The following is a 26,636-nucleotide window of genomic DNA, read 5'->3' as shown; positions in this document are numbered from 1 at the left end:
CTTCCTTCCTTCCTTCCTTCCTTCCCCTCTCTCTCTCTCTCTCTCTCTCTCTCTCTCTCTCTCTCTTTCTTTCTTTCTATCCAGATTTGGCTATTAGCAACATCCTTCAGGCTTATCTTGTATATTTCCTATGCTATCCCAGTCCTAGAATCAGCCATTTCAACAGGAACCATTTTTACTGGAGAATGGTATTAGAAACCAAGATCTGGGCACTAAGCGTGCTCATTGCTACTGGGATGTCATTGCTTCTAAGTCACTCAGCTGAGAGAGCAAGGAAATATATGTGTGTATACTAACCCATGTACATAAACTTTTCTAAATATTTCTATATGTAACCATCTGTATCTATACTAAGCTAAATATGAGTTTATACTGATGTCTCCAACTCTATTCCCTTATCACATACATCTTTCTAGCACCTCCCCTGGCTTATCTGTATTCTCCCACTCCAACAGTGAGAAACTGGCAGCCACCATCTGCCATCCATTTACTTAGTTTTTCATTGGCTTAAAAAATATTCGAAATGTTAGTATGGTTACTGGCATTATTCCCTTTGATGCTGTAGTTGTCCCAGATTTGGCCCGTGGGATTCCTTTCAAGCCATGCCCTTTCACTGATGGAGATCCACCAATCTTTGAGCAACTCATTGTTTGCTGACACAAGAAGATATTCTGGACTCTCCTTGTATTTTCTCTGTCTCAGATATAGAACCAGCCATGTCTTCAAGGAGTCCTAATCTACCCCGGCTTTTACTGAGATATAATTCACATACAATTCACCCATTCAAAATGTACAATTCAATGGTTTTTAGTATATTCTCAGAGTTGTGCTACCATCACCACTATTTTAGAACATATTCATCACCACCAAAAGAAGCCACATATTCTTTAGCTATCATCCCCCAATGTCCCCATCTCTCCCATCCCTAGACAATGATGCCATGTATCTTCAGAGTCTGGTGTGTATGCCTGTTGGTGTGTATGAGTGCACATGCCATTGACAATTATGGGGTTGGCAGGGGGAAGAGGCAATATCTGGGAAATCATGATCACACAGGATCTAATGCAGAGGGTGAAGTTTCCAAATGAGAGGATAAGAAGGGATTGGCCAAATTCCTCACAGATGGGAGTGGGGGTAGGGATGGGTAGGGTAAAGCCCTGATGATTATTTGGGAAAAGTAGATAATACAAGGTAATAATTAAGAACTCAGTTTCTGGAGTCAAGTGTTTGAGTCTCAGCTGTGTAACACTAGCTATGTAACTCTCAGTAATTTAAACCCTCAGTTTCCATGTCTATGCAACACCTACTCTCTGTCTCATAGGTCTCAGGAACTCACAGGCACACATGCTTGTAGTTGGCACCTATAAATGTGACCTACATAATCTTGGTGGGGGATAGGTGTCTGGTCAAGGAGACCTCTTCAGGGCAGAATGAAAGAGGCTGTCTTCTGCCATACTTTTTCTCTGGGGACAATGTCCTTGGGAGAGGTTCACTAAAAACCTCCAAGAGTCTGGGGATTAAAAAGAGACCCAAAGAAATTCAGGGGGCTGTTGTTTTAATTTTTATTTTGGGACTAAGCATGAGTAAAACTTTGCATCCTTCTTGAAATGTACCCTGTCCATTCTCTGTACCTTAAATTAAAGTTACAAGTATTTAAAATGCCTATTTAATACTTAAAAAGCTTTATAGAAAATTACACAGACAACTATCTTACCATGAATACAATTATATGTATATATTTCTTTCCATGAATACAATTATATGTATATATTTCTATCATTTTCTGATCATTGTCAATGTGCACAGTTTCTCATAGTTTTATATCATAGAACACATAGATTACAATTGTTCCCATGTGTCACTGTATACGTAGATCCTCATAGATTTAACATGACTGTAATTGTATACACAATTTCATACACTTGTCTTTTATATTATCGTTCAATTCTGAAACATATAATTAGCAATTGCTGCTAGATAGCTTATGTGGAAAGGCAGTCTTCACTTTGTAGTTCCAGCTCTATCTTGTGAAACCTATCATACTTTAGGGCTATGAATCTTAGGATTCATGAAAGTTTTGGTTTAAAAGTGGAAAATTAAAAGACTCTGTAGCAGGGACTTCCCTGGTGGCGCAGGGTTTGATCCCCGCTTGCCAGGATTCGATCCCTGGCCCGGGAAGGTCCCACATGCCACGGAACAACTAAGCCTATGTGCCACAACTATTGAGCCTGCTCTCTAGAGCCTGCAAGCCACAATTGCTGAGCCTATGCACCACAACTACTGAAGCCCGCGTGCCTAGAGCCTGTGCTCCGCAACAAGAGAAGCCACCGCAATGAGAAGCCCGCGCACCACAACGAAGAGTAGCCCTCGCTTGCCACAACTAGAGAAAGCCCACACACAGCAACGATGACCCAATGCAGCCAAAAAAAAAAGAAAAGAAAAAAGACTCTGTAGCTGATTGTGCTCCCGAATATCTGTAATCCCCCTTTTATATAGTAATAGAATTGTAGTTGGGTATATGGCTGCCTAGCACAAGGTTATATTTTTGGGCCCCCTTTGCTGTGGAGACTGTGTGGTTGCAGGAGGTGAGTAGAAGCAACAGATGCCTTGATAGAATTGGGTGCTCCCTTCATCTTTTCTGTCGTGCTGGTGGCAGGGAGCAGCTACTCTAGACCCAGAGCCAGAAGTGAAGTCCCATGTTGAAGATGGCAGAGCCATCTTACCATGTCTGGACGGTTAACATTCTCTCTTACTTAAGCCATTTTATTCATGGGTGGTCCAGCCTTTACACTGATATACCACTTTCTCGTTGTTTCAGGTAAGACAGTTTTAAAATATACCCTCATTTTGAAAAAGCCCAAAAGTTTTGCTTTGTTCCTCACATAGTGTTTGCTAAGCTATTTTTGTCTCTCCACTTGTGGTTGGTCACATGTTGGTAAGTGTTTCACCTGGTGACACCTATGCCCTCCTATGTGTTCTGTGTACAGAGCTGTATTCTAGGAGGAATGGCTCCTGCCACTGGGGGCTGGCTGTATACCAGGAGCTCAGTGTTGGTCATCCTGTATTGCACACGTTTAATATTACATAGAAGTAAGCATTAGAAAAATGTCAGGATGTGGCAGAATAAAAAGACTGTTAGCTGAGAGCTAGCTGGAGGCAAGATCCCAAATCTTGTAAACCAATGGTAGTAATTGTAGTAGTAACAGAATTCTGCAAACACCAGCCCTACCTTCCTCTCCCAACTGATACTCATTGTTCCCAGATCACATCTTTTACTGAAAAGTAGAAGGAACCAAAGGAAATTAAATTTTATTGGACACCTTAAGATTTATTGAGAGGTTGTGCAAAACAGTGATTAAGAACATGGGGACTGAGGTCAGATATATCAGGGTTCAAATTCCAGCTTCATGACTTATTAGCTGTAGGGTTTGGTAAGTAACTTAATCTCAGTGTCCTCATCTGCAAAACTGAGATAATAAACCAACTTTGAAGTTTTCTGGACATTAAATAACATATCTAAAGTCTGGAATGGATTAAAAAGGAAGTTGATAAATGGTCATTAACATTATCTGCTCTGTTCCCATTTCTTGATGTCAAGTGCTTTACATACTTATGCCATCAACCCTATAAACTGGGAATAATGTATTAAAAAACAAAATTTAACTGAGTAAATTTGAAGATCTAATTGGCTTTATGAAATCTAGCAAACCAAGAGCTACTTGGAGAGGTTACACAACAAAGAAGGCTTTTATAGTAAGGAGGGTGGGACAAGGAAAAGAAGTTATTAGCAAAGAAAAAATAAAATTTCATTGCAGTAAAGTAAAAGTTCAGGTGACACTGGCTCCTCATTGGCTGAGCTATGGTGTTTTCTATTGGCTGGGCTTGTTGCTGGGCAAGAAGGAAGTTTTCCTACCTCCCCTGTGGTAGTAAAATAGTAGTACTTCCTGTTTGGGAGTGCAGGTTACTTCCTGGGGTAAGTAACTGACCAGCTTCCTGTTGGGGTAATTGTCCTCTTCTTGCTTGGGGTAACTGACAATGAATGGTAGGATGTGAGAGTTCCCTCCATAGGCCTTCCAGACTCCTATTTTAGTTGTGGTTTTCGTTTATTAATTTTCACACATACTTATGCTGTCAACCCTATAAAATGGGCATAATCCTTCCCATTCTATAGATGAAGAAATTGAAGTTAAAGAATTTCTGAGGTGAAATAGATATCATATTAGCTATTTTGCAGATGAAGACATGGAAGCATGGAGTGTTTAAATAACTCATGGATGTCTCAAAGCAAAGCAATTGTGGAGAGACGATCCAAAGCCATGTCCGACCTGATATTTGGCAATACTCTATTAGTTGTCACCCCTGACAGGTTGTCACAGTCATGGTGATATTTGTTATTTGCACTAACTTTCAAGAATCAATTTTCTTCACAGATGGGCATATCCACATGACTCCTTTCAATAAAGACCAGAGTCACAACTCTTAGGGAAGAAGCAAGTGTCCCTAAGTGGTGTTTTCTCAACTGGCTCTGTGCTCATCAAAACCATAGACCATCCTTCTTACTCCGATTTCTAATATAACATAAACAATCTATGATTAGCCTTCTGCAGTTATCCTAATCAATCACAAGTATTTTCTGAGCTTATATCATTTCAAACAGTACTGTGTCAAGTGTTCTGTAACTCCTTTATTTGAATTTACAGTCTATTGATGAGCCAACATAAAGATATCAAAACAATTAGCAACTAATACAAGGGAACAGTAATTAAATATTTAATTAAATAGCTATTGATTAAATAATAAAATATTAAATTAATATTTAATAATTAAATATTTAAACAGTAAATAAATATTGCAATTATTGCAGTAGTTGAACTGTAAATAGAATTCTGAGTTTCTTAGGAGAAAAAGTGAACATGATTATAAGAAAAAGGGAAAGATACAAGAGGAAGCAAAGTTTTTCCTTGTCTTCAAGAAATTTCACAAGTGGCACTTTACAGAAGATAGAATAAAAGATACCCTCAACAACGTTCTCACGGGAGACACAGAAATGGAACCCAATTGCCTTTTTCTTTTCATTTTGGATAAAGCTGAGGGTCTAACATTGGAGGAAGTTTTGCTTAATACTCAAAAATGTAATCAGTACGCAACAGCAGAAATTTGTGTGGCAGTGGGAATATTCTCATAGCAGCATGTTTTTCAAACAATATTCCCAAACACGCCTTTTCTCCGTTGAGATTTGATAAAAGCTAGGTAGGAGAAAATTGTATATAGTGTGCTTTGATGGCCACCTACACTCTGAGTTGATATTCTGCGTTTCTGGTTGAGGGAAGGGCCTCTGTGCTCTAAATCCCACCTCAGCATAAGGTTTGGCTGAGCCTCTTTGTTAAGATGGTGGTTCCTGATTAGGATTAGACTCCGGGACGGGCCGTGCCACCTGCTTGAGTTGGTGGGCTGAGGACCCTTGTTTTTATTGGCTGTTCTCACTACTTTCCTGAACTCTGTATGGTAAGCCTCATGTATGTTTATAGGCATGTTTAACCGATAACCCTTGGCCCTTATATATATGAGTAAACCGGAGTCCCACGCAGAGCTGCTACCCTGTCAGCCAAACCTGAGACCAAACATTTTAGTACACCTTTGCCGCTAACTCATGACCCCAGGACATGGCCCAGGGAGTGCAGGGAGGTGACTCTCTCCAGGGAGTTCTTATAGAATATGTTCCCCCTAAAACATTCCACAGCCTTGGAGAATTACTTTCTCCCTGCCTTTGCTGTACAAGCCATTACACCTCCAGTCAGGCAAGGGAGGCCTGAGAAAGTGGAACCTGGAACGCTCGGTCATCGGTGTCGGGCGGGGCGAGGGTTCGGGGGCGGAGCCTGGCGCGAAAGGGAGGCTCTAGGGGCGTGGCCGGGCGGGGCGAGCTGGGGGCGGAGCCTGGGCATGCCCTGCGGCGTGCGGGGGGGCTGGCCTGCGCGCAGCGGGGGCGGGGCAGCAGCCGCAGGCTCACGCCGTAAACAGTCAACATGGCGGCGGCGGCGGCAGCGGCACCCGGGGCCTTGGGTATCTTGCAGGCCGGCCGCGCTCGCTTGGTAGCCCCTTGCTGTGCGCGGCTCGGCCCTGGGTGGAGGCTGTCCGGCTCCTGGACGGTCCCGCGGGTCGACCCGGCGACCTGGGCTCGGGGCTGGACACCCACGGCCGGGGGGGCGGCCTGGCGGAGGGGCTACAGCTCTGAGGTGAAGACGGAGGACGAGCTGCGGGTGCGGTATCTGGAGGAGGAGAACCGAGGTGAGGGGCGCGACGCGGGCGGCCGCCGGTCCTAGGTAGGGGTTGCAAGGTCGAGTGTCCGGGCTGACGTCAGTGTCCGCCGAGAGGCTTGGGGGCCCTTCCCCTCCCCCACCCAAGCATTGCAGCTATATAGTTCTCTCCTTGCCTAAAGGTGTCCTACGGAGCAGCTTACCTGTAAAAGTGGCCCTACTCGGCGCCGAAGACAGAAATGCGGCTTACGTCCTCATCTCTAGACGAGCCAAGGTCAATAAACCGTGTGTGTGATATTTGCTTCCAGATTTTGTTCTTGCTTTGTGATTCCTTTCTGTCAACTCAGCTGTCAGGCGGAGAGTTTTGGAAGCTGCCTTGACAATGCACCTTATTATTCTGAGTCTTCTTCAGTTTAAAGCGGTGCATCTGGAACAATTTTTCCCCTTGCCCATTTTATCTTAGAAGGTTAGTTTTGTGGACTATTTCAGTTCAGTTAGACAATTTTGAGCATTTTCTTGGTCTTCCAATTCCCTTGCTAAGCTCTGGGGGTCACAGTTGTGGATGATGTTGATCTTGCCCTTGAGCTACCTCCTTGGGTGGAGATAGATGCATTAGCAGTACAATACAGTGGGAGGAAGGGTTGTGATAGAGGATGTGTGCCAGTCGGTGGGATTGCTGTTAAAGCTCAATTCCTTTCACTTGCCTTGTTGGGAGAAGTTAAATGGATCATGAAAGGTGGAAATAGCAGTTTGCCAGAAGAGTAGTCATTGAATTTTGACATGCAGTTATTGAGCACCTATAATCGGTTAAGCAGAAGTGCAAAACGAGTTAAGTCATGATTGCTGTCTTTAAGCAGCACCCAGTATAGCGAGGAAGATAGTGGTGATTAAAAGGTTATGCTAACTTTAAAGGCTTGGCGAGAGCAAAGGGCTGTAGTACCCCCAAGTTTCATATGATAGCTATATCTGGGGAGATTGGAAGACTCCAGAAGGGGATTCTGAGGGTTAAGTTAGGGTTTTGCCAGATGAAAAGGGGTCCAAGGCATTCTTTGCAATGGAATGTGACATTAGTGAGGGTTCCTAGGCAAACTTCTCTGTGCTTCAATTTTCTTCCGTGTAAAAATAGGAAAAATAATACCAACTTTGTATGCCTACTGTGGAGATTAGACGAGAGGATAATATAAATTGCTCACTGAGTATCGATCTAGCTCATAGGGAGTCTTCTGGAGTATGATGAGTTATTTCTTTTATTTGTTTATTATTTCATACAGACAAGAGCATGGTGAAAGGCATGGCATGGGAACATGTGTGGTGTTTTGGGGAAATGGCATAAGGCAAGTATGGTTGTAGTGGCATGACAGGCAAAATATTGAGAAATTCAGCTGGAAAGTAGATTGGCACTGGAGTGATTAGAGCCATGAACGCTACCATCTTTTGGGTAAGCTTAGTCTTGCCAGCATTTCAGTTACGTTAGGTGAACCAGCAGTACATTAGATACAAATACATTGCAGGTACAGCTAGTAATGTGCACCATATTCTGTATTTTTTTGACCTAAATGAATGCACATTGAATGTAAATTTTTATAAAATGTCTGGGAAGTCCTTCAGTTAGGTTTCAAATGGGTCAAGGAAAAGAAATCAGAATATAAGTCAATTTGATAAATTCAGAATGTTTTGTCACTTGAAATGTAAAAATCAGCTATTAGGGAATACGGGTTCTTAAGAAAATTGACCCGCTTCCTTTCAGGATTGGCAAGGTGACAGCTCAGTTTTGTTTAACATTATACATGATTTGCTTTGCTTTGCTTTAGTGTCAAACCAGCAATAAGCAGTGCAAAGAAAAACATGAGTTCAAGGTTGGTGCGGGTGAAGGAATCTCCCTGGTGCCTTTGCTTATTAGAGGCGAGTCCAAAATTTGGTGCTCTTAATAGCCTGCAGGGAATATGACAACTCCACTGGGTTAGAGGAGCCCCAGACTGCTCTCTGCCCTGTAGACCTCTTTAGGCTGGTGGAGGTGGGTAAATACAGAATACATCCGTACTCATAGGTTGCTTGGGTTCCATATTTGTAATTTGTTGTGGAAGCACAGTTAGACAACCAACTTTCTTTAGTTGTTATTTCTTGCATTGTTGTCCAGCCTTCTCAGGGTTTTAGAGCAGCAGTCCCAGTCATGGTTTACAGAGGTCTCTCCTGGTTTCCTGCAGTGGCTGCCTTTATAGGTCAACTGGTCTCCAGTCATTCTCCTTCCCAGTTTGTTCTTTGCACTGGTGCTGGGGTTATTTTTTCAAGGCCAAGCAAGAATCACATCTCTGTTCAGTTAAAAACCTTTAGTGGTCTCTAATGCCTACAAGCCCTCACAGCTGCAGGCCTTTACAGACCATCCATCTCCCTTCTGCTGCCCCTAAGCTTTACCTTTTCTTGCTCTTATGTGTCTGTGCTTTTGCACACACCTTCTGGAATGACCTCTCCCTTCTCCATACCAACCTTCTCCCAGTCTTGCAGGCTTCTACTCATAATTGTGACCCATTTTAAAGACGATTTTTGTGAACCTTATACCAACTTCTGGTAGAAGTAGCGCAAACAAGCAAATGCATAATTCAAGTTACTCTTAATGCCCGCTCCTACCTCATCATTCACATCTGGCTTATCATCAGGTCTTCCCAAGTGACTTCATAGTCTTTCCATTTTTATCCATGTTCTTCTTTACCAACACTGCTCTTGTCCAAGCCTGTATCATGTCTCAGGTGGCCTGTTGCAGAGGTCAGCTAGCTCATCTTCCTACTACATGCTTTTTTTTAAAAAAAACCAGGTTGATTCTTTTCACATTTTTCTCATGTTTTAAAGAATACATTCTTTAATTCCATATATTTTATGGCATGTGAATTCTATCTCAATAAAGCTATATATTTAGATAGATGTATATCTTTTAAAATTTTATTGAGATTAATTCACATATAAAATTAAAAATGTACAATTATTTTTAGCATATTTACAGAGTTGTGCAACCATCACCACAGTCCAATTTTAGAACATTTTTATCAATCTAGAAAGAAACCCTGTTCTCTTTGGCAGTGTCTCCCCATTCTCAATACTCCCTCTCCCCCCAGACTAAGACCCATTTATCATCTACTTTCTGTCTCAATAGATTTTTCTACTTTGGACATTTCACATAAAGAAATCATATGTGGTTATTTATGGCTTATTTCACTTAGCATTTGGTTTTCAAGATTCTGTTATGTTGTGGCATGTATCAGTACTTCATTTGTTTTTATGACTGAGTAGTATTCCATTGTTTGGATTTTTTTTGTCTGTTCATTATTGATGTACATTTGGATCATTTCCACTTTCTTGATCTTGTGTTCTGCTTAGAACATTCATGTATAAATTTTTATGGGCATCCTTTTTTATTTCCACTTAGGAGTGCAATTGCTGGATCATATGGTAATTGTACGTCTATGATTAACATTTTGAGGAACTGCCAAAGTTTTCCAAAGTGGCTGCAGCATTTTACATTCCCACCAGCAAAGTATAAGGGCTCTAATTTCTTCACATCATGAACAGTAATTGTTTGGTTTTTGATTATAGCCATCGGGTGTGTTGGGAAGTGATATCTCATTGTGGCTTTGATTTGGACTTCCCTAATAGTTAAGGATGTTGAGTATCTTTTCATGTGCTTATTGGCCATGTGTATTTTTTCTTAAGAGAAATGTCTTCTCAAATCCTTTTTAATTGTGTTGTTTGTCTTTTTGTTGTTGAATTGTAAGAGTTCTTTATATATTCTGGATGCAAGTCTCTAATCAGATACATGACTTGAATATATTTTATCCTATGGGTTCTTTTTATTGTTAATTTTGAAGAGCCTAGGTTTTTTTTTTTTTTTAACATCTTTATTGGGGTATAATTGCTTTACAATGGTGTGTTAGTTTCTGCTTTATAACAGAGTGACATACATATACATATGTTCCCGTATCTCTTCCCTCTTTGTCTCCCTCCCTCCCACCCTCCCTATCCCACCCCTCCAGACAGCCACAAAGAACCGAGCCGGTTTCCCTGTACCATGCGGCTGCTTCCCACTGGCTATCTACCTTACGTTTGTTAGTATATATATGTCCATGTCTCTCTCTCGCCCTATCACACCTCACCCTTCCCCCTCCCCATATCCTCAAGTCTGTTCTCCAGTAGGTCTCTGTCTTTATTCCTGTTTTACCCCTAGGTTCTTCATAACATTTTTTTTTCTTAAATTCCATATATATGTGTTAGCATACGGTATTTGTCCTTCTCTTTCTGACTTACTTCACTCTGTATGACAGACTCTAGATCTATCCACCTCATTACAAATAGCTCAATTTCGTTTCTTTTTATGGCTGAGTAATATTCCATTGTATATATGTGCCACATCTTCTTTATCCATTCATCCGACGGCGGGCACTTAGGTTGTTTCCATCTCCGGGCTATTGTAAATAGAGCTGCAATGAACATTTTGGTACATGACTCTTTCTGAATTCTGGTTTCCTCAGGGTATATACCTAGTAGTGGGATTGCTGGGTCATATGGTAGTTCTATTTGTAGTTTTTTAAGGAACCTCCATACTGTTCTCCATAGTGGCTGAACCAATTCACATTCCCACCAGCAGTGCAAGAGTGTTCCCTTTTCTCCACACCCTCTCCAGCATTTATTGTTTCTAGATTTTTTGATGATGGCCATTCTGACTGGTGTGAGATGATATCTCATTGTAGTTTTGATTTGCATTTCTCTAATGATTAATGATGTTGAGCATTCTTTCATGTGTTTGTTGGCAGTCTGTATATCTTCTTTGGAGAAATGTCTATTTAGGTCTTCTGCCCATTTTTGGATTGGGTTGTTTATTTTTTTGTTATTGAGCTGCATGAGCTGCCTGTAAATTTTAGAGATTAATCCTTTGTCAGTTGATTCATTTGCAAATATTTTCTCCCATTCTGAGGGCTGTCTTTTGGTCTTGTTTATGGTTTCCTTTGCTGTGCAAAAGCTTTGAAGTTTCATTAGGTCCCATTTGTTTATTTTTGTTTTTATCTCCATTACTCTAGGAGATGGGTCAAGAAGGATCTTGCTGTGATTTATGTCATAGAGTGTTCTGCCTATGTTTTCCTCTAAGAGTTTGATAGTTTCTGGCCTTACATTTAGGTCTTTAATCCATTTTGAGCTTATTTTTGTGTATGGTGTTAGGGAGTGATCTAATCTCATACTTTTACATGTACCTATCCAATTTTCCCAGCACCACTTATTGAAGAGGCTGTCCTTTCTCCACTGTATATTCCTGCCACCTTTATCAAAGATAAGGTGACCATATGTGCATGGGTTTATCTCTGGGCTTTCTATCCTATTCCATTGATCTATCTTTCTGTTTTTGTGCCAGTACCATACTGTCTTGATTACTGTAGCTTTGTAGTATAGTCTGAAGTCAGGCAGCCTGATTCCTCCAGCTCCATTTTTTGTTCTCAAGATTGCTTTGGCTATTCGGGGTCTTTTGTGTTTCCATACAAATTGTGAAATTTTTTGTTCTAGTTCTGTGAAAAATGCCAGTGGTAGTTTGATAGGGATTGCATTGAATCTATAGATTGCTTTGGGAAGTAGAGTCATTTTCACAATGTTGATTCTTCCAATCCAAGAACATGGTATATCTCTCCATCTGTTTGTATCATCTTTAATTTCTTTCATCAGTGTCTTATAATTTTCTGCATACAGGTCTTTTGTCTCCTTAGGTAGGTTTATTCCTAGATATTTTATTCTTTTTGTTGCAATGGTAAATGGGAGTGTTTTCTTGATTTCACTTTCAGATTTTTCATCATTAGTATATAGGAATGCCAGAGATTTCTGTGCATTAATTTTGTATCCTGCTACTTTACCAAATTCATTGATTAGCTCTAGTAGTTTTCTGGTAGCATCTTTAGGATTCTCTATGTATAGTATCATGTCATCTGCAAACAGTGACAGCTTTACTTCTTCTTTTCCGATTTGGATTCCTTTTATTTCCTTTTCTTCTCTGATTGCTGTGGCTAAAACTTCCAAAACTATGTTGAATAAGAGTGGTGAGAGTGGGCAACCTTGTCTTGTTCCTGACCTTAGTGGAAATGCTTTCAGTTTTTCGCCATTGAGGATGATGTTGGCTGTGGGCTTGTCATATACGGCCTTTATTATATTGAGGAAAGTTCCCTCTACACCTACTTTCTGCAGGGTTTTTATCATAAATGGGTGTTGAATTTTGTCAAAAGCTTTCTCTGCATCTATTGAGATGATCATATGGTTTTTCTCCTTCAATTTGTTAATATGGTTAATCACATTGATAGATTTGCGTATATTGAAGAATCCTTGCATTCCTGGAATAAACCCCACTTGATCATGGTGTATGATCCTTTTAATGTGCTGTTGGATTCTGTTTGCTAGTATTTTGTTGAGGATTTTTGCATCTATGTTCATCAGTGATATTGGCCTGTAGTTTTCTTTCTTTGTGACATCCTTGTCTGGTTTTGGTATCAAGGTGATGGTGGCCTCGTAGAATGAGTTTGGGAGTGTTCCTCCCTCTGCTATATTTTGGAAGAGTTTGAGAAGAATAGGTGTTAGCTCTTCTCTAAATGTTTGATAGAATTCGCCTGTGAAGCCATCTGGTCCTGGGCTTTTGTTTGTTGGAAGATTTTTAATCATGGTTGTTAGTATTTGCCTTATGTATTGAGGTGCTCCTATGTTGGGGGCATAAGTATTTACAATTGTTATATCTTCTTCTTGGATCGATCCCTTAATCATTATGTAGTGTCCTTCTTTGTCTCTTCTGATAGTCCTTATTTTAAAGTCTATTTTGTCTGATATGAGAATTGCTACTCCAGCTTTCTTTTGGTTTCCATTTGCATGGAATATCTTTTTCCATCCCCTTACTTTCAGTCTGTATGTGTCTCTAGGTCTGAAGTGGGTCTCTTGTAGACAGCATATATATGGGTCTTGTTTTTGTATCCATTCAGCCAATCTGTGTCTTTTGGTGGGAGCATTTAGTCCATTTACATTTAAGGTAATTATCGATATGTATGTTCCTATTCCCATTTTCTAAATTGTTTTGGGTTCGTTATTATAGGACTTTTCCTTCTCTTGTGTTTTTGTCTAGAGAAGTTCCTTTAGCATTTGTTGTAAAGCTGGTTTGGTGGTGCTGAACTCTCTCAGCTTTTGCTTGTCTGTAAAGGTTTTAATTTCTCCATCAAATCTGAATGAGATCCTTGCTGGGTAGAGTAATCTTGGTTGCAGGTTTTTCTCCTTCATCACTTTCAGTATGTCCTGCCACTCCCTTCTGGCTTGTAGAGTTTCTGCTGAGAGATCAGCTGTTAACCTTATGGGGATTCCCTTGTGTGTTATTTGTTGTTTTTCCCTTGCTGCTTTTAATATGCTTTCTTTGTATTTAGTTTTTGACAGTTTGATTAATATGTGTCTTGGCGTATTTCTCCTTGAATTTATCCTGTATGGGACTCTCTGTGCTTCCTGGACTTGATTAACTATTTCCTTTCCCATATTAGGGAAGTTTTCAACTATAATCTCTTCAAATATTTTCTCAGTCCCTTTCTTTTTCTCTTCTTCTTCTGGAACCCCTATAATTCGAATGTTGGTGCGTTTAATGTTGTCCCAGAGGTCTCTGAGACTGTCCTCAGTTCTTTTCATTCTTTTTTCTTTATTCTGCTCTGCAGTAGTTATTTCCACTATTTTATCTTCCAGGTCACTTATCCGTTCTTCTGCCTCATTTATTCTGCTATTGATCCCATCTAGAGTATTTTTCATTTCATTTATTGTGTTGTTCATCATTGTCTGTTTCATCTTTATTTCTTCTAGGTCCTTGTTAACTGCTTCTTGCATTTTGTCCATTCTATTTCCAAGCTTTTGGATCATCTTTACTATCATTATTCTGAACTCTTTTTCAGGTAGACTGCCTATTTCCTCTTCATTTGTTAGGTCTGGTGGGTTTTTATCCTGCTCCTTCATCTGCTGTGTGTTTTTCTATCTTCTCATTTTGCTTATCTTACTGTGATTGGGTTCATCTTTTTGCAGGCTGCAAGTTCGTAGCTTCCGTTGTTTTTGAGGTCTGTCTCCAGTGGCTAAGGTTGGTTCAGTGGGTTGTGTAGGCTTCCTGGTGGAGGGGACTAGTGGCTGTGTTGTGGTGTATGAGGCTAGATCTTGTCTCTCTAGTGGGCAGGTCCACGTCTGGTGGTGTGTTTTGGGGTGTCTGTGGACTTATTATGATTTTAGGCAGCCTCTCTGCTAGTGGGTGGGATTGTGTTCCTGTCTTGCTATATGGTTGGCATAGGTTGTCCAGCACTGTAGCTTGCTGGTCATTGAGTGAAGCTGGGTGCTGGTGTTGAGATGGAGATCTCTGGGAGATTTTCGCCGTTTGATATTATGTGGGGCTGGGAGGTCTCTTCTTGACGAGTGTTCTGAAGTTGGCTCTCCCACCTCAGAGGCAGAGTCCTGACTCCTGGCTGGAGCAGCAAGAGCCTTTCATCCACTCGGCTCAGAATAAAAGGGAGAGAAAGTAGAGAGAATTAGTAGAAGTAGGAGGAAATAGGAAAGAAAGAAACCAAGCAAGGAAGAAAGGCGGGAAGGAAGGAAGGAGGGAAGGAAGAAAGAAAGAAAGAAGAAAAGAAAGGAAGAAGGCAAGAAGGAAAGAAAAGAGGGAGGGAGGGAGGAGGAAGGAAGGAAGGAAGGGATGAGGGAAGGAAGGAAAAAATACAAGAAAGAAGATACAGTAAAATAAAATAAAGTATAATAAAGTTATTGAATTAAAAAAATAATTATTTAGAGAAAAAAAAAAAGGGAAGGATAGAACCTTAGGACAAATGGTGGAAGCAAAGTTATAGAGACAAAATCTTACATAGAAGCATACACATATACCCTCACAAAAAGAGGTAAAGTGGAAAAAATCATAAAACTTGCTCTCCAAGTCCACCTCCTCAATTTGGGACGATTCGTTGTCTCAAAAAGGGAAGGAAGGAAGGAAAGATAGAAAGAAGGTAAAGTATAATAGAGTTCTTTAAATTAAAATTAATTATTAAGAAAAAAATTATAACAACAACAACAAAAACAAGAACAAAAAACAATGGACGGATAGAACGCTAGGACAAATGGTGGAAGCAAACCTATACAGACAAGATCTCACACAGAAGCATACACATACACATTCACAAAAAGAGGAAAAGGGGAAAAAATCATAGATCTTGCTCTAGAAGTCCGCCTCCTCAATTTGGGATGATTCGCTGTCTATTCATGTATTCCACAGAGGCAGGGTACATCAAATTGATTGTGTAGCTTTAATCCGCTGTTTCTGAGGCTGCTGGGAGAGATTTCCCTTTTTCTTCTTTGTTCTCACAGCTCACAGGGGCTCAGCTTTCGATTTGGCCCTGCCTCTGCGTGTAGGTCGCTGGAGGGCGTCTGTTTTTTGCTCAGACAGGACGGGGTTAAAGGAGCCGCTGACTCGGGGGCTCTGGCGCACTCAGGCCGGGGGCAGGGAGGGGCACGGAGTGCGGGGCGGGCCTGCGGCGGCAGAAGTCAGCGTGACGTTGCAGCAGCCTGAGGCCCGACGTGTGTTCTCCCTGAGAAGTTGTCCCTGGATCCCGGGAACCTGGCAGTGGCAGGCTGCACAGGCTCCCCGGAAGAGGGGTGGGCATAGTCGCCTATGCTCGCAGACAGGCCCCTTGGTGGCGGCAGCAGCACCCTTAGCGTCTCCCGCCCGTCTCTGGAGTCCGCGCTTTCAGCCGCGGCTCGTGCCCGTCTCTGGGGTCCGCTCTTTTAGCCACGGCTCGCGCCCATCTCTGGAGCTCCTTTAGGCAGCGCTCTTAAAACCACTCTCCTCGCGCACCAGGAAACACAGAGGCAAGAAAAGGTCTCTTGCCTCTTGGGTAGGTCCAGACTTTTCCCCGGACTCCCTCCCGGCTAGCCGTGGCGCACTAACCCCTTCGGGCTATGTTCAAGCCGCCAACCCCAGTCCTCTCCCTTTCTTTTGTCTAGTTTTAAACCTTGGCATTCTCCTCTGGATGCAGCTTACACTCCCCAACTGGCTTCATTCCCTCCTGACCATTCTGGGAAACTGTGAAGCTCAATCAAGGCTGAGCTTGGCTGCTCTGTTCAGTCTGGCTGGAATTTAAATGCATGGCAGGGATAGAGTATTTAGAGCTGGAGGTTGTGGTCAGATTACAGAGGCCTTGAGTGCCAAAGTGAAGGGTTTAGACTCTTTTCTGTAGACGTTGTGGCCCCAATTAAGGTTTTTAAACAGAGTGTGCTTTAGGGACATTAACTTGGTATTTGTGTGTAAAGTAAAATAGAGGGGGAAAGACCAGAGATGAGAGGCTATCAGAGTGGACCAAGTGATGGATGCTCCGGGTCTATAATAAGATAGAAAGAGAGGAAGTGAGGATGTGACAGAGGTTTTTTTTTTTTTGCTTTTTTGGTTTTTAATAAAACTGGTGGGACTTGTAAGCCACATGGATATTAGTAGTAGTAATACTATAAAAAATAATATTATAAAGATCTTACTATGTGCTAGGTACCACACTCCATATCTTACAGGTATTAGCTCATTTAGCCTTTTCAACAATCTGAGGTGAATACAATTATTTTCCTAATTTTGCAAAGGAAGGAACAGAGGGTTAGAAAAGTTAAGTAACTTGCCCAGGATCACATAGCTTAAGTGGCCTTGTAATCCAGATTTCTCAGGTTTCAGTGCCCATGCTCCTCCCTGAGTTCAGCGGGAAGATAATAACAGAAATGACGAACGTGGAAGAGGAGGGCATTGCTGCTTGTGAATATAAAGAGGAGGGACTTCTTAGGAGAAATCATTATTTTTAACTGTAACTAAAACTTCAGTGACTGCTTCTGATTTTCAGGATAGAATACTTTTTATTCTTTAATGACTAGGATAATGATCCGGTCCTTACCCTCCTTTCCCCAATCCCTCACGGAGCTTCCATTCTTGTTTACATGGAATTGAGCAGCTTGCACTGTCAGAGCTTTGCCTAAATTGTGATTGCAGAATTAGCCTCCTGCTGTTATAACTCTGGTGTTGTGGAATGAGATCTCATGATACAGTTACAGTCAGTCAGTTGACGCTGATACTTTTCAGTTGCTATTTCTTCCCATACAAATAAACCTGCTGCCAAACATATTTAGAGGGAAGAAAAAGTCTCTTGCCTCCTCAGCAGGTGCAGCCTTTTCCCCGGACTCCCTCCCGGCTAGCCGTGGCGCACTAACCCCTTCGGGCTATGTTCAAGCCGCCAACCCCAGTCCTCTCCCTGCGATCCGACCCAAGCCCGAGCCTCAGCTCGCAGTCCCGCGCGCCCCGGCGGGTGAGCACACAACCCTCTCGGGCTGGTGAGTGCCGGTCGGCACCGATCCTCTGTGCGGGAATCTCCCCGCTTTGCCCTCCGCACCCCCGTTGCTGCGCTCTCCTCCGCGGCTCCGAAGCTCCCCGCTCCGCCTCCCGCAGTCTCTGCCCGTGAAGGGGCTTCCTAGTGTGTGGAGACCTTTCCTCCTTCACAGCTCCCTCCCACTGGTGCAGGTGCCGTCCCTATTGTTTTGTCTCTGTTTTTAATTAATTTTTTCTTTTGCCCTACCCAGGTACGTGGGGAGTTTCTTGCATTTTGGGAGGTCTGAGGTCTTCTGCCAGCATTCAGTAGGTGTTCTGTAGGAGTTGTTCCACATGTAGCTGTATTTCTGTTGTATTTGTGGGGAGGAAGGTGATCTCCGCGTCTTACTCCTCCGCCATCTTTCCACCGCTGGACCCTAGGTTTTTAATTGTGATGTAGTACAGTTTTTGTTTTTTTCTTTTGTTGCTGAGCTTTTGGATCATATCTAAGAAACTGTTGCGTAACCCAGGATCACAAAGATTTATAACTGTTTCCTTCCAACAGTTTTATGGTTTTAGCTCTTCACGTTTGTGTCTGTGATCGATTGTGAGTTAGTTTTTGTGTATGGTGTGAGGTAAGAGGTCACCTTCATTCTTTTGCTTTGAATATCCAGTGTACCAGTGCTATTGATGAGACTTATTGTTCACCACAGAATTGTGTTGGCACGCTTGTTGAAAATTAATTGACTGTAAACATAAGAGTTTGTTTCTGTACTTTCAGTTGTATTCCATTTATCTACATGTCTATCTTTATGTCAGTACCATTTCTGAAGAATTTATACCAGAATTTCTAAAGAATTCTCAGTTTTTTTAAGGAAGTCAAGTCAACTGGTATTTTGATAGGAATTGCATTGAATAGGTAGATCAATTTGGGGAATGTTGCCTTTTTAACAATGTAAAACTTAACATTCCATGAACATGGCATATCTCTTCATTCAGTAGTATTTTGTAGTTTTCATTGTATAAGTCTTACACTATTTTTGTTAAATTTATTTCTAGCTAGTTCATTCTTTTTGGATACTATTGTAAATGGAATTGTTTTCTTAGTTTTGTTTTCAGATTGTTCATTGCTAGCGTACAGTAATATAATTGCTTTTGTATGTTGATCTTGTATCATGCAACTTTCCTGAACTTGATGATTTCTTCTCATAGGTTTTTAGTGGGTTTCTTAATATTTTCTATATACAGGATCCATGTCATCTGCACACAGAAGAAATTTTACTTATTCTTTTCCAATCTGGATGCCTTTTATTTCTTTCTCTTCTGTAATCTCCCCCTTTGGACCCTCTGTTACAGTGTAGACTAAAAGTATCAAGAACAGGCATCCTAGTCTTTTTCCTGATCTGAGGGGAAGGCATTCAGTCTTTCACCATTAAGTATGATGTTAGCTATGGTTTTTTTGGTAGATGTCCTTTATCAGGTTGAAGAAGCCTCTGTTTATTCATAGTTCAAGTGTTTTTATCTGTTTGAATTTTGTCAAATTCTTTTTCTGCATCTATTGAGATGATTGTATGCCTTTTCGTGTTGAGCCTATTGATATGATGTATTACATTAATTGATTTTCAAATATTGAACCAGTCTTTCACACCTGGAATAAATCCCACTTGATTTTGGGGTGTAATTATTTTTATACATTGCTGGATTTAATTTGCTAACATTTTGTTGAGGATTTTTGCATTTATGTTTATGAGAAATAGTGGTCTTTAGTTTTCCGTTCCTGTGATGTCTTTATCTGGTTTTGGTATACGGGTAATGCTGACTTCATAAAATGAGCTAGGAAGTACCCCGTCTGCTTCTGTTTTCTGGAAGAGATTGTAGAGAAATTGCATCACTTTTTTCTTTGAATGTTTTAGTAGAATTCACTGGTGAAACCATCTGCATCTGATGCTTTCTGATTTAGAAGCTTATTAATTACTGATTCAGTTTCTTTAATATCAATAGATTTAGCCTATTCAGCTTATCTATTTCTTGTCCTGTTAGCTTGTGCCTTTCAAGGAATTGGTTTATTTCATGTAAGTTAGCAAATTTGTTGGCATATAGTCGTTCATAATATTTCTTTATTATGCTTGTGGTATCAGTGGGATTCAGTAGTGATGAATTTCTGATGTTAGTAATTGATATTCTCTTTCATTTCTGATATTAGTAATTTGTTTTCTCTCTTTTTTTTCACGGCTAGCCTGGCTAGAGGCTTATCAATGTACTGATCTTTTTAATAAAGAACTAACTTTTGATTTGATTGATTTTTCTTTACTGACTTTCTACTTTCAATTTCATTGATTTCTGCTGATTTTTACTTTTCTTCCCACTTATTTTAATTTAATTTGTTGTTTGTTTTCTAGTTTCTTAAGGTGGAAGCTTAGATTACCAATTGTAGATGTTTCTTAATATGTGCATTCAGTGCTGTAAGTTTTCCCCAAGCACTGCTTTTGCTGCGTCACATGTATTTTGATAAGTTGTATTTTCAATTTCATATAGTTAGAAGTATTTTAAATTTCTCTTGAGATTTCTTCATTTACTTATATTTTACTTAAGTACCTTATTTAATCTCTAAGTATTTTGAGGTTTTCCAGCTGTTTTTCTGTTATTGATTTCTAGGTTTATTTCCATTGTCATCTAGGAGGATACTACAGTACGATTTCTTTTTTTTTTAATTTATTTATTTTATTTACTTTTGGCTGCGTTGGGTCTTCCTTGCTGCGTGCGTGCTTTCTCTGGTTGTGGAGAGCAAGGGCTACTCTTCATTGCGATGCGTGGGCTTCTCATTGCGTTGGCTTCTCTTGTTGCGGAGCACGGGCTCTAGGCACGTGGGCGTCCGTAGTTGTGGCTCGTGGGCTCTAGAGCACAGGCTCAGTAGTTGTGGCGCACGGGCTTCGTTGCTCCGCAGCATGTGGGAACTTCCCGGCCCAGGGCTTGAACCCTTGTCCCCTGCATTGGCAGGCGGATTCTTAACCACTGCGCCACCGGGGAAGCCCTGATTTCTATTTTAAATTTGTTAAGGTGTGTTTTTGGCCCAGAATGTGGTCTGTCATGGTGAATATCAGTATGACCTTGAGAAGAATGAGTAGTCTGCTGTTGTTGGATGCAGTGTTCTATATTCAAGTAGATCTAGTATTCAGTTAGATTTAGTTGATTTTTTTGTTTGTGTTCAGTTCAGGTATACCCTTAATTGATTGATGGATCTATAAGTGATAGAGGTGAGTTGAAATTTGCAACTATGCTAGGGGATTTGTTTATTTCTCCTTGTAATTCTGTCAGTTTTTAAATCATGCAATTTGATGCTCTATTGTTAGGTGGATATGCATGGGTTATTATTTCAGAAATGACCCCTCCAGCATTATGTAATGCCCCTTTTTCTCCCTGAAACTATTCCTTGTTCTGAGATCTGCTGTCTCTGAAATTAATGTAGCTACTCCAGGTTTTATTAGTGTTAGCATGGTTTATCTTTCTTCATCTCTTCATTTTTAATCAGTCTGTGTCTTTATGTTTAAAGTGGATTTTTTGTACACAACATATAGTTGGGTCTTGTTTTTTTTTTTGCGGTACGCGGGCCTCTCACTGTTGTGTCCTCTCCCGTTGCAGAGCACAGGCTCCAGACGTGCAGGCTCAGCGGCCATGGCTCACGGGCCCAGCCACTCCGTGGCATGTGGGATCCTCCAGGACCGGGGTACGAACCCGCGTCCCCTGCATTGGCAGGCGGACTCTCAAGCACTGCGCCACCAGGGAAGCCCTGGGTCTTGTTTTTAATCCACTCTGGCAGTATCTGTCTTTTAATTAGTGTATTTTAGGCCATTCATACTTAAAGTGATTATTTAAATAGTTGGATTATTATGTATTTGTAACTGTTATTGGTTACCCTGTTGTTTGCAATATATATTTACAACTAATCCACGCCTGCTTTTTAATAATACTATACTGTTTCATGGTGGTAATGGTATAAATGCATATTCCTATTTCTTTCCTCCCATTCCTTATAACATTACTGTCATTTATTACCCTTTTCTGTAAGCTACAGTCACCCCATGCATGGTTGGCATTATTGTTTAGAATAAGTTGTTATCATTTAGATCAATTAGTTATGAGTCAAAAAGAATCTTGAATTTACTTAGTAGTCTGTTGTTAGCAGTAGTTGGGCTTAATAATTCTGAATATGTTTTCTTTTTATTATAGGATAGAGTAAATGAAAAAAATGTTCTTGGGAAACAGACTTTTCACTGTGGTAGGAGAGAGAAAGTACAAATATGGGATGGGGGAAGGTGAGGAAGAAAGCTGTTACCTTGGATTTGAATTAGAGTTATCAGGACATACTTACAAAAACCATAAGTATATTGTATATGAACGTGTTTATATTTATTTCCTATTCTGACCATTTGAAACAGTCTAAAAGGAATGATACCACAGTAGTAGTGAACATATCTAATGTCCAGATTTTGCTTTCTAAAGACTGTTCCCCCACTGAAAGAAGCCAGAGCTCTTTGGAGAAATGTCTGATTTCAGGTCTGGAGCAGGGAAAGTGAAAGGTGAGCCTGGAATATCTTTGTGAGGCAAAAAGCAAGGAAGTCAAATACTAAAAGGAACATGTCAGAAGGACATAGAAACATGTTAAATACTAAAAGGAACATGTCAGGATATAAGCTTACAAAGGCTTTGAACATTAAAAAATACAGTGATAATGGATTATAGCACCTTGAGTAAAGAATCCATGAAGCCATGGTGATTACTTAAGATGGTGGGGTAGGGAAGAAGATGTTTTTATAGAAGAATGGTAGGAATGATAGAAAATCACCACTTTTGAAACCACCAATGTAAAAATAAAGGAATTATCATGGCAGTGTGAGATACAGACCCTTTATCTTTTTCCAGATGGGTATCCAGTTGTCCCAACACCACTTATTCATCTTTACCCCACTGATTTGAAGGGCCATTTTTATCATGAGCTAAATCTGGTCTTTCTGTTCTGTTTTATGGTCTCTGTAGATGTTGCACTTCTACATTATTTTATGATTAAAGCTGTGTTGTGTTTCAGTGTATGGTAGGGATAGGTATTCCCTCCTTCACCTTTGCTCGCTCTTTTTTTTTTCTTGGCTCTTCCTGCATGGTTATTTTTCCACATGAGTTTTGGAATATCCATGTATAGTGTCAGAAAAAGCCTTGTTGGTATTTTTATTAACATTGTGTTGGATTTAAAATTAGGGAAATATTTATGATACTGCTTTCTTTTCTACCTAAAAACACAGAATGTGTTTCCATTTTTGCAATTCTATTTTGTTTTTTTTTTAAGGGGAGTTTTAGAAGTGCCCACCAGTAGGGTTTGCACATTTATGTTAAGTGTACCCCAGGTCATCCTGCTTCCTGTCTGGTTGTTCATAAAAATGAGATGATTTCTTTCAGTATATCTTCTGTGTGTTTGCCTTTCTTCCTCCCTCCCCCCGCCTCCTCCTCCCTCCCTCCCTCTCCTTCCTTCCTTCTATATGAAGGCTATTTTATCTGGATATTTAATTTCATGTCTTTTAAATAATGCTCTTTTGTTGCAGTAGTTTTTTATTTGATTGTTTTGGGTTTTCTAGGTTTACAGTCATCATCTGTTAATGATTTTCCACGTTGTTTCTAAAATTTGGGTATTATAAAAATTGCATATCTCCTTTTGTTCATGTGAAGGAGTTCTGGGTTAGTTCATTATGTTTTTATTGTAGGTTCTTATTACTTTTGTAGTATTTTAAGGAGACTGAATTATATATGGTTTATCAAAAGTATTCTGTCAGTGGTTTTCAATTCTTTGGGTATTACAAGTGATTTGTTAGTAAAAATAGTTAAATTATTGAGGTCTACAAAATTCTAAAGTAACTATATGCTCATGGTAAAAATAAACAAACAAAAACACTATGGGAGGGTGTCATCTCTTCACTTTCAAACTGTTTCATCAAAAGTAAAGACTTTAAACTTATATTTTGAGTCTTTGCTGTGAATGATAATTTTATTCACTTTCTGGTTTGTGTTACCTTTATAATTATTTTTATAGACAGTATCTGGACTTTTTTGGTGTAAGTTCAGAAAATGTTTGCTGTTCTATATCCTTCATCTTCTAGCCATACAATTTCTGTCATTTGTAACTTTATATCATCAAAGTTTATGATAGTTACATTTTGTTCTCTTACAGTTGTCCATTGCTGTATCTATAGATTGAATATAAACAGGGTTTAGAATATTATTGGTAATAGTTACGTTTGTACTGCTTTCAGTATATCTCTAGAAGCAGTCTGCTTTCCATCTCCACTCCACAGCCTGAAGCCTGTGTGCTGTCATCTCTCATCTGGATCTCTGCAGTAGCCTCTTGTTTGGTATCCTCCAGTATACTTTTTTTTTTTTTTTCTTTTTTGTAACTGTAGGTGAAATTCACATAATACAAAGTTTACCATTTTAATTTTTCAAAGTGTACATTCAGTAGTTTTTAGGTTATTCACCATGTTGTACAGCCATCATCACTGTCTTAATTCCAGAACACTTTTATTACTTTCAGAACAAACCCATGCTCTTTAGTCAGTTTCTCCATATTCCCCCTCCCCCCAGTTTCCAGAAACCACTAATTTCCTTTCTGTCTTTACAGGTTTGCCTATACGAGATATTTCACAGAAGTAGAATCATACGATATGTGGCTTTTTGTGTCTGGGTTCTTTCAGCCTAATGTTTTCAGAGTTCGTCTGTGTTAGAGCATGCATCAGCACTTCATTCCTTTTTATGGCTGAATAATATTCCATTGACTGGATATAGCACATTTTGTATTTTTACTTTTTAGATATTATGAGTAATGCTGCTAAATACTTGTGTACGATTATTTGTTTGAACATAGGTTTTCATTCTTTTGGATAGGTATCTAGGAGTAGAATCATTGGGTCATGTGGTAATTTTATGTTTAGTGTTTGGAGGAACCACCAAACTGTATGAGAATATGAGAGTATGGTTGAGAGTTCCTATGTCTCCACATCATTGTCAATGCTTTATTCGTTTCCTTTTTTAAATTATAGCCATCTTATTGGGTATGAAGTGATACTTCATTGTGGTTTGATTTGCATTTTTCTAATAACATATTATGTTGAGCCTCATTTCATTTATATATCTTCTTTGGAGAAATATCTATTCAACTCCTTCGCCTGTTTTTCAGTTTGGTTGTCTTTTTGTTGTGAATAGTAAGAATTCTGTATATAATCTAAATATAAACCCCATATCAGATGTATGATTTGCAGATATTTTCTGTGGCTTGTTTTTTCACTTCCTTGGTAATTTTGATGAAGTCTGGTTTATCTGTTTTTTCTTTTGTTGCTTGTGCTTTTGTTGTCATATTTAGGACACTGTTGCCTAATCCAGGATCATGAAGATTTATACCTTTGCTTCCTTCTAAGAGTGTTATAGTTTTAGCTCTTAGGTCCATTTTGAGATAATTTTTGTATGTGGTGTGAGGAAAGGGTCCAACTCCATTCCTTTGTGTGTGAGTATCTAGTTGTCCCACCACTATTTGTTGAAAAGTCTTGCACCATTGAATGGTCTTGGTATTCTTGTCAAAAACCAATTGATCAGAAATTTTTATTTACTTAGGTCTTTTTAAATTTCTTTCAATGGTGTTTTATAGTTTTCAGTGTACAGTCTTGAACTTTCTTAAGTTTATTCCTAAGTATTGTATTTTTTTGATGTTATTACAAATTGAATTGTTTTCCTAATCTCATTTTTGGAGTGTTTATTGATAGTGTATAGAAATTTAACTGATTTTTATACATTGATGTTGTATCATGCAACTTTATTGAGTTCATTTATTAGCTCTAATAGTTTTTGGTGGATTCATTGGGATTTTCTGTGTATAAGATCATGTTATTTGTGAATGGAAATTGTTTTACTTCTTTTTTTTTTTCCCTATCTGGATGCCTTTTATTTCTTTTTTTGCCTAATTACCCTGGCTAGAATTTCCAGTACAACATTGAATAGAAGTGGTGAAAACAGACATCATTATCTAGTTATTTATCCTAAGGAGAAGACTTTCAGTCTTTTAACATTAAGTATGATGTCGAGGGTTTTCTGTAAATGCCCTTTATTAGGTTGAGGACGTTTCCTTCTATTACTGGTTTGTTGAGGTTTTTAAATTATCATTAAAAAAAAAAATCATTTAAAGCATGTTGGATTTTGTCCAGTGTTTCTTCTGCATCAGTTGAGATGATCATGTAGCTTTCAAATGTTTTCTTTTATTCTGTTCGTGTGGTGTGTAACTTTGATTTTTGTGCTGAACCACCCTTGCATTCCTGGGATAAGTCCCTCTTGGTCATGGCTGCTAGATTTGGCTTGCTAGTATTTTGTTGAGGATTCTTACATTTGTATTCATAAGGGAAATTGGTCTAGTATATTTCTAGTATATTCTTGCTTTATTCTAATCTGTTTTCTGCACTGTGGCCTGAGTGATCTTTTTAAAATGCAAGTTTGAATGTAGAAATAAATTTCCCCAACTTGAAAAAAAGCTATTAGAAATGCATAGCAAACATTATACTAAATGGTGAAATACTTAGAAACATTTTCATTAAAGGCATTGATAAAATAAGGGAACTTATTATTTTTGCTAATATTATGTTGGACTTGAAGTCCTAGCTAAAGTAAAACAGCAAGAGAAGGAAATGAGAAATTAACATTGGAGCAGAACATGTAACTGCCAATATTTTCAGATAATGATTGATTGTTGTCTTAGAAAATTGAAGAGAACCACTTGTTAAGTCTATTAATATTTAATAAATTTGCCAGAAAAAGTTCATATAAAATAGCACTAAACTTTCCACGTACTCTCAATATGTGATTAGAAAATATAACTGATATAGAAATAAAAGCATTCACAAGGGGCAACAGCTAGCCTTTGAAGATGTGCAAGATGAAGTCTCTTTAAGTCTTTATTGAGGAAAAAACCAAGACCTGAAAATTTGCAGCATTGTACCATGTTATAAAGGGAAAGA

At 39.5% G+C, this 26,636-nt stretch overlaps 1 protein-coding gene across 2 annotated transcripts in view; it reads left to right on the top strand.

Moving 5' to 3' along the window:
• Positions 1-5,988: 5,988 nt before the first annotated feature.
• Positions 5,989-26,636, top strand: part of AUH (AU RNA binding methylglutaconyl-CoA hydratase) — a 179,571-nt gene continuing 158,923 nt past the window's right edge. The window contains exon 1 of one of the 2 annotated variants that reach the window (XM_007445632.1): positions 5,989-6,285. In XM_007445632.1, coding sequence (XP_007445694.1) covers positions 6,024-6,285 — 262 coding nt within the window. In that variant the 5' untranslated portion in view covers positions 5,989-6,023. The remainder of the gene's footprint in view (positions 6,286-26,636) is intronic. The other variant, XM_007445633.1, reaches the window with a different exon arrangement.

The sequence above is a fragment of the Lipotes vexillifer genome, unplaced genomic scaffold, assembly GCF_000442215.2.
Source record: "Lipotes vexillifer unplaced genomic scaffold, Lipotes_vexillifer_v1.1 scaffold72, whole genome shotgun sequence".
NCBI classification, from domain to species: domain Eukaryota; kingdom Metazoa; phylum Chordata; class Mammalia; order Artiodactyla; family Lipotidae; genus Lipotes; species Lipotes vexillifer.
This window is presented reverse-complemented; position numbering and strand designations above follow the sequence as displayed.